Source organism: Triticum dicoccoides, chromosome 1B, assembly GCF_002162155.2.
Source record: "Triticum dicoccoides isolate Atlit2015 ecotype Zavitan chromosome 1B, WEW_v2.0, whole genome shotgun sequence".
Lineage (NCBI taxonomy): Eukaryota > Viridiplantae > Streptophyta > Magnoliopsida > Poales > Poaceae > Triticum > Triticum dicoccoides.
This window is the reverse complement of record NC_041381.1, coordinates 39,794,613-39,803,499: the sequence shown is the minus strand read 5'-3', so window position 1 is coordinate 39,803,499 and position 8,887 is coordinate 39,794,613. Positions and strand designations below refer to the sequence as shown.

The window sequence follows — 8,887 nt, the reverse complement described above, 5'->3', positions numbered from 1 at the left end:
ACTGGGGTCAACAAGAATTCGCTGCTAGAACATAAACGATGCTGCCTTGGGTTGGTCCTTGATCAACCGTTAGTACTGAGATCAACAGACACCATATAATTAACCAAAAAGAAAAACAGAAGCGTCATTTTTTTAACTTTATTGTAGGAAGATAAATAGAAACATTACATCATTTTCTTTCAGTACCCCGCGTTGTGAGTCCCCAGCATCAACACATGTGAAGGAGAAATTGCACATGGTATAGCTTTAATTGGATCTTATCACATTGAGAATCAAACTGCAATTTCAGTTAGAAAATTAATCATGGGAATGGCAAAAACACACACAACCGGCAGCCTGAATAATATGCCTCACACAATATTGATCCAGTTGTTATCAGCAAACAGTGTTCTAATGACTCTACAGGATATCGAAAAAGAGATGTGAAATAACACAGTATGACTACCATCTTGCATAACTACCGGTGGCGGCTCGCAAAGCAAACAACGGCTCGCCAGCCGCACACGACTGCAACTGTACTCAGACATGATTTGTTCAAGTACATCCTTGCTTGTTCTGCACAAATAAGACAGGTTTCAGCAGCACGACCTTCTCTCTCCACTTCTGCAACTTGGAGTCCATTTTTGTCCAAGCTTCAGGCCGTACTATAGATTAGGCCCTGTACATGGAACACGTTAACAGCATCCAAGTCAAACTTACAGAGCTATAAACACAAATAAGTGATATTGGGATAGCCATATCACAATATAAGTGTACACAGTCACTACACTAGAGAATGTACTTCCATGGTGTATTAACTTTTATACCAAATTAAAGAAAATACATCTGAGGTCAGCAGTATAGTATAATTATACACACATTTGTCGTGCTGAATTACAATAACCACTGGAATCGGGAAATACCATACAGCAAGTGTAAATAATGATTTAGTCGTAATCCAGGTTTACTGGATCAAAGTTAATGGCTACCATTGCATCTCAAGCCAATATCCCCTCTCCTTACCAAGCCACGAGAAAACTCTATTCACAACCTTCTTGACATTGAAATAAAAAAAAACAGACAAACCAAATGTGTTCCCAAAAGCGAAAATACAAGTATGATTGGAGAAACGGGAAACCAAATGGAGTAAAAGGAACTTTAAAGGTACCTTCTTCAGGATCACGTGAACTAGCATCAGATAGATCCTTGGTTTCAAGGCTACCGAGCCGTTGCTGGAGGCACCGATAAAGTGGCTTCATATTTATAGCTGGGCAGTATCTGATAGTTAGCATCCGAAGGGCTGGGTAGTTCCCATCACTACCTGGTACAGATACCAAATGTCTGCATCCCTCAAGATGTAGTGATTCCATTAACGGTAGGTCTCCCAAACAATCCAGCGACTCCAGATCATTGCAAGCCTTAATATACAGATATACGAGTGCATCCAATTGCGCTGGCACAAAACGAAGATTGTTACAGTCATTTATATATAATGACCCGAGAAATGGCAATGAATTAATTCTGGGTGAAGGTGATTGCTCTGGCATACTTGTACTGCAGTGTTCTGACGATACTGTTGTATCAAAGTGTTGTACACTCTCCAACTCTCTGTTATCCTGCCCCAGTATGGACTCCAGACTACCGCAGTCTCGAATGCCAATACTCGTGAGAGATCGGGGAAGAACGAAAAGCTCTTCCAAGCTTCCACATTCATATATGGATAGATCTTTTAGATTTGGCAGGAGTTGATCCCTTCCTCGAGTATGGTATCCTGTCACATTGGTGGGGCCTGTTAGATTGCTGCAGTTCTCAATGCAGAAACTCTTCAATGATACCAAGCTTCGGAACTCTTCTTCAGGCCAGTAGATGAGCATATCACAAGAGCCAATTTTCAACTCCAAAAGCTGACCAAAGCATTTCCAGACCCCAACTGCTGGCTGTGATGCGCATGAGGGGAACAAAAAGTTGAAACCATTTAATGACATTTTCAAAAGAGATACTTCACAATCCTGATCAAGCTTCAGTGTTGGTGTTGCTTCAGTATCACTGACTGACAGGGATAATTCAGACAAGCAACACATGTACCTGGATCCAAGTATTGATAAGGATAGTTGAGCCTTGCCTCCTTCTACCTTTATAACTTTGAGTTTTGGTGCATCAGCTAGAGTTGGCTTTGGGCAGTCCTTAATTTTAACATTCTCAAGTAGAGGAAATGTTAACTCTTCTCCTTCTGTTGCCACCCATCTCTCAAAAATCTCCAAATGTTTTAATATGAGGTCTTTTAATGCTGGAAATGCTGCAGATGCATTGTGACTACATAGGCTTTGCAGCTTCTTCAACCTTTTCAAGACAAGAACTTCAAGGGCCTTAAATTGACTGAATTGCGGAAATTCCTCACACATTGTACAACCATCTAGGTGGAGCTTGGTCAAATGCTGCAGTAAAGTAAGATCTGCCACCCATGCTGGGAATCCAATACCTTTATAGGAGTTTATTTGTAAAAACTCCAGTGCAACATGAGGTTTAAGAGCATCAAGCACATTCCTGTGCTGGTCCAGTTCTTCTTCTTCACTGCCATCATCGCTCCATTCAAGAGATAAATGTGTGAGTTTCTCTTTATTTACAAGACTGCATGCTTTAGCGTCTTGTTCAGTTACATACTGAAGACCAGCAAGTTTTAATTCACCACCAAGATTTAAATCCCTTAGTTCTCCAATAGTACTGCAATCAGGACTAGAACCCACCACAAAGTATGTTAGGGTCTGCAAAGAAGTGAGTTGCCCGAGGTCTGGAGACATGCACTTCAATGATATGCATCCATTTGTATAGAGGTGGCGGAGATTTGTCATATACTTCATATCCTTTGGAAGTCGACCAAGATTCCGGCAACCAGTAAGATTAAGGGTCTGTAGATTATACAGTGTGCTTATTTCCTTGGGAAGTTCATTCATATAAAGGTGCTTTGAGAGATCAAGATACCTCAGGTGTTGTAGGTGCCTCGGTTGGGGTGCCTTTTTCCATTTGCACTCTTCAAAGAGTTGCAATGCTCGCAGATGGCTGTGCTTCGACAAATGAGGTGTCGAGCCACGAGTGAAGCTATCTGTATACAACAGTGTCTGAAGAGCAGGAGAGTGTTTCTTCAGATAAGCATCCAAAAGAGTTTGGATATACTTATATGATGAGAACAAGTGGCGAGTAGGGCCTGCTGACAACAACTCATTTTCATTAGGCCTGTCAACTATAGTAAGACAATCTTTTCCCATAACAGACAAGGCAATGTCATGCATAAGATCATGTATCCTACATACTGTTCTAGAACGGATCTCCCCCCAGTATTTTGCATTCAGATTCAGTTTTAGGGGGTTTAGCTTGACCTCTTGAAAGAATGATCGCCAAGTTAGCTCGTCAAAAATTTCTCTGCCTGCCTTTTCAAGATTGTCACCATCCTTTAGTGGTATGAAATCATGTGCCATCCATAGCTGGATTAGAATTTCCACATCAATATCATAATCTTTGGGAAATATTGCACAAAAAGCAAAGCAATGTTTCAAGTGTAATGGCAAGTCATCATAGCTGAGCTTGAGTACAAGAAAAGTTTCTGTGTCCTTGTTGCAAGTGTTGCTTCTGGCTAGTATGGCCGTCCATTCTTTCATGCTAGTCTTGTTACTCAACATAGATCCAAAGGCTTTGGCAGCTAAAGGAGAGCCTCCACATCTGTCCAGAATCTTTTCAACCACATCACTTAGCTCAGCAGCCTTTGGCTTTTGCAAACAGAATGCTCTATTCTCAAATATTTCCATCAGAAATACTTTACCTAGATTTCCAAGATTATGGCTATCACCAATACACAACTTCATAATTTGTGCTACTTGCGCTTTACAAGTGGTCGTCAGTATTGCACTACCCTGGGCACCGTGCTTCAGACAGGTCTTGAGTTTTTCCCACTTATCAGCATCTTCATTCCATACATCATCCAAGACAATGAGGTATCTCTTCCCACTTACTTCTTTCAGAAGGTTCTGCAATGCCTTTTCACGATGGATCTCATTGGTCTCACAAATGTTGTTTGCAATCTTCACAACATCAAAATCATCTGACACACAACACCACCTCTGGAGCTGGAAATGCTCCTTGATTACAGGGTCATTGTAAACAAGCTGAGCAAAGGTGGTCTTGCCCAGCCCGCCCATTCCAACAATGGGAAGGACGATGAGATCCCTGTCGCCAGCTTGATCAATCAATATATCAACGATCTTCTTCTTCTCTTCGTTTCTGGACCTGCTGACAATATCCTTCTCAGAGTCAATTATTATGGAATCTGTGTTGCGCCACTGGTTGGATGGTGGTGCTTGCTGAGTTTGGTTGAATCCAAAGTCATTCATCTCTCTGACAAGGTTCTCAATTTTGCGCACAATCCTGCACAATTTCTTGCCCATCCTGTAACGAAATACAATGGGGTTGTGAGCAGGGAAGAGGCTTACGATGTCAAAGCCAAGCTTCTTGTAGTGTCCCTTCTTCTTGGCATCACGCCTGAGCGCCTCGTACTTGAACTCGTTGAAGACATCGTTCGCCTCATAGGCTGCCTTCTTGAGTGCTTCGAGCCAAGCACTCACTCCAGGTCGGGAAGCTCCTTTCTCCTCCGCATCTTGGATGACATCCAAGATCGCCAGAAGCTTGCGCTTCAGGGTCTCACGCTCCTCCTCCATGCCATTCATCACTTTGTACTGGTCCAGCAGGTAGCTGGACGCCTTGTTTGTCAACATGGATACCAGCGGCCTGACTACATACTCCGCCATTGTTGATCTAACAGCTCCCAGCTCACAAGAACACACTGCACAAACAGAGGGAAACACAAGGGCTATGCAGAAGAAAGATAGTCTGGGGTTGTGCGGATCTAGATTCCAGGCAACTGGATGAGCGCGTGTTGACTCTCCGGGGGAGGTGGTTGGGGCTGGTGAGTGGAATATGATGGGTTACGGATTAACAAGAGGTTAAGAGGTAGCTAATTTGAGACTAGTATTGCCGTTTGTCATATTTTAAGAGCGATTTGGTTTGATAGTGAAAAAGACAAACTCTTATATGATTTTTATCTCATGAGCAGTTGATTGGACTGGGAGGGATCTCAAGGAAACAAGACCCATTATTCATCCTCTGAGAAACTTTAACTTTAGCGACTAACCATATAATAACATCCGTGCTCACAGAAAAATGCACCCAATGACTCCACTTGAAGTCAAGTACTACTCCCTCAGTCTCAAAATAAGTGTCTTTGATTTAGTGCAATTTTAGGACAAAGCTGTACTAAATTAAAGACACTTATTTTGGGATGGAGAGAGTAGTATAATAGATGTCTTTTATCTGAAAAAAATGCACCCAATGACTTCACTTGCTCATAACTCGGTATAACTTGTGCCCATATCAATACGAACAGAACATATTTTAAAGGTATTATTATTAGTGATAATTCTAGCAAAGAAGAGACTGAATATGAGCAGTAAAAAACATTGGTTTTCTTCTAAAGGCACTTGGACGCCTATGTCGTTTAACATAGAGAGCGGTGGCCTAAGTTTTCATCTCATGGGCAGTATGATTAGTCCGGGAGAGATCTCAACCCAATAGGATCATCATGGGTGAAACTTTCCCTTGAGCGACGACCTACCATGTGTGTGTGCTAACAGAAAAATGCGTCCAGCTCCCACAGCTCCCAGCTCAAGAGAACACACTTCACAAACACAACGAAACACAAGAGCTCTGCAGAGGAGAAATGGTATGTGGTTGTGCAGATCTAGATCGCAACTGGATGAGCGCATGTTGACTCTCCGGGGAGAGGTGGTTGGGGCAGGTGAGTGCAAGACGATGGGTTAAGACTTAATAAGGTTATAAGGGATAGGTACTTTGAGATTAGTAATGCCATTTGTCATGTCTTAAGGGTGTGTTTGGTTCGGGAACGAAGTGGAATGGCATGTCATGGTTCCATTTCACTAGAATGGGTCAGTCCGTCCTCGTGTTTGGTATAGACAATTCTAAGGAACGGAATGGTTACATTTTCGTGTTTGGTTTCAGAGATGGAATGGAATAGATTTGTTCATCTCTCCACTTGTTTGCTTGTGATTATGTACAATATATCAATCAAAACCCACTTAATGCATTGGCACACATATATGGCCAACATGACGCTGAAACAAATAAGAGCGGTGCACACACTGAATTGGATTTCAGTCAACCAAATACCGCTGATTTCAGTCAAAAGGCTAATCTCAACAAGACAAACAAAGGCTGAATCGGATGGGAGCTCCCCGGCCGCCAGTACAGGCCCATGCGTAGGAGCCCTGAGCCCCAATCGCCGGCGCACTGAATGGGAAGCTCGCTGGGCGCCGACACAAGACGGAGAGACCTGGCCGCGAAGACCACGTCGATGCGGAGCACGTCCGCGGCGTGCAACAGGCCGCACAGCTGCACGTACTACAGATCGACGTCGCCGCTCGCCGCCATCCAGCGCGGCCATCTTGCGGCGGACGAGGCCGCACAGGAGCTGCGCGTACATCTCTGGTACGGATCTACAGCGCCGCTCGCCGCCATCCGTAACCGCTCGCCTCCATCCGTCGCCGTCGCTAGGTGTCCTCAATCCAGCGCCGCCTGTTGCTACCTGCCGCCGGTTGTGTCCAGAGAGGAAGAGGAGCAGAGTTGCGGGAGTGCGCGGAGAACGACAGGTTCCATGCGGTCCGCTCGATTTGGAGGTACGAGCACGTTCCACATCTAGGAGGTATATTCGGTCCGGGGGAACCAGTCGGCTACCATTCCATCTTTGTACCAAACGCTAGAACGGGGTCTAGGAACGGGTCCGACCCATGACATTCCGGTTGGTGACTGCAACCAAACACACCCTAAGAGGGTTCTAATTCGGTAGTGAAAAAGACCAAGTCTTGCATGATTTTTTATATCGTGAGCAATATGATTGGTCTGATCTTGCAGAGATCACAAGGCAATAAGATCCTATATTGATCGCGTAAGAAACTTTAGCTTGCAACTACACAATATACTAATAGCATGTGTGCTCATAGAGAAAGAACTCCACTTGAATTTAAGTATATTTGTGCCATATTCTCAGGGTGGTAATTCTAGCAACGGAAGAGACTGAATGTGAATAGTTAAAAAAACATTGGTTATCTTCAAAATTCTACCAACCTGAATTTTTTTCCAGTCTTTGGAGAGAATTCGAAGCCAATAAGATCATGAATGGAGAAACTTTACCGTTCAGTTCGCCAATATGAGAATGTCCATGTCTTCAGCAACAAACCATGTGATCCCATGTGCGTGCGCTCATAGAAAAATGCGTCCATTGGCAGTCCAAATATCTCCTCTTGAAGTTCAGAGCATGGGGTTGTGCAGATCTAGATTCAGAATAACAGGATGAGGATGAGCATGTGTTGACTTTCCCGGGAGAGGTGGTTGGGCAGGTGAGTGCAAGACGATGGGTTAAGAGTTAGTATTGCTATTTGTTATGTCTTAAGAGGGGTCTTTAATCTAATTTAGTGGAAGAAAAAACAAGCGCATATGATTTTTATTTCATGGGCAGTATGATTGGCCTCAGGGCGGCCCTGAGGGGGGGCAGAGGGGGCGGCCGCCCCGGGCCCCCAAAATTCAGGGGTCCCCACCCAGGCCTAGGTAGGCTATGGGCCTATGTCAGGAAAAATAATGGAAGGGCTGGGCGCTAAGCTTTAGTCTTTCACGGAGCACAGCAAGCAGCAGGCCGATCGATTCAACCGGGAGCGAGTCCTTCACGTGAAAAAAAAGAAACAATCGACGCGAGCCTTTCCAATTCCATCACGGCAATCAGGCAGGCGCAGCTATTCGAGCCCTAAGCCGCCGCCGCCCGACGTTCGTACTGGTATTGTACTGTCGCCTCCTCCCTCCTGTGTCCTGGTAATTTCCTTCCTAATTAGCTGCTGATTTCAGTTTTTAGGGCCCCATCTGCAGTTCTGTATAGGCAGTTAGGAACATGACTAATCTAGTTCACCGTTGATTTCAATTCGACGGACCTCGATCTGTAATTCTGTGTAGGCAGTTAGGTACACGCACTAATGCTCATCACCAAATCGACCATCAGGTATATCATATTGTCGTTCCTTGATGCATAAGTTGCTACTGTTCAGCAATTGATGCAAAAATAATAATTGTCCAGTATTGTGTGCTATCATGTCGCAAAGGAAACAAGACGTATACATCAGGTAGTGATAAAAGGAAAATGAAGAAGACCGTGGAAAAAATTGGTACAGTCACAACACGGAGATATGCACAAATTTCTCAAAAGTAAAAATTGGTACAGTCACCCCGGCCGTCCCCGCCCCTCGTCGCTGCCCCCGTCGATGTCGCCGCCCCGGCCGTCCTGGCCCCTCGTCGCCGCCCCCGTCGACATCGCCGCCCCGGCCGTCCCCGTCCCTGTCGTCCCCGTCGTCCCCGTCGCCGCGCCCCGCCCCGTCCCGTCGTCGCCGCCCCGGCCGTCCCCGTCCCTGTCGTCCCCGTCGCCCCGGCCGCCCTGCCCCGTCGTCGCCGCCCCGTCCCGTCGCCCCGTCGTCGCCGCCCGTTCATCGTCGCCCCGTCCCGTCGCCCCGTCGTCGCCTCGCCGGTGAGCTCGCCCCGGCCGCCATGTCCACACACACACAGTACTACACACACACACACACACACTACACACACACACACACTACACACATTAGTTTGTTTGTTATAAATTTTTTTGTTTTTTAGTTATAGAAATGTTAGAAATTATTCTGTTTTTTAGTTATATAAATATTAGAAATGTTAGTTTTATAGAAATGTTATAAATGTTTTCTGTTTTTTAGTTATAGAAATATTTATAGAAATGTTAGCAATTTTTCTGTTTTTTAGTTATATAAATATTAGAATT

General features: G+C 44.8%; 1 protein-coding gene across 1 annotated transcript; it reads right to left on the bottom strand.

Moving 5' to 3' along the window:
* Positions 1-272: 272 nt before the first annotated feature.
* LOC119350068 (putative disease resistance protein RGA4) lies at positions 273-4,775 on the bottom strand. The gene is made up of 2 exons (XM_037618087.1): positions 1,148-4,775; positions 273-277 (listed from the first exon to the last, which is right to left on the bottom strand). The coding sequence occupies exons 1-2, from the start codon at positions 4,773-4,775 to the stop codon at positions 273-275; spliced, it is 3,633 nt and encodes a 1,210-aa protein (XP_037473984.1).
* Positions 4,776-8,887: the final 4,112 nt, after the last annotated feature.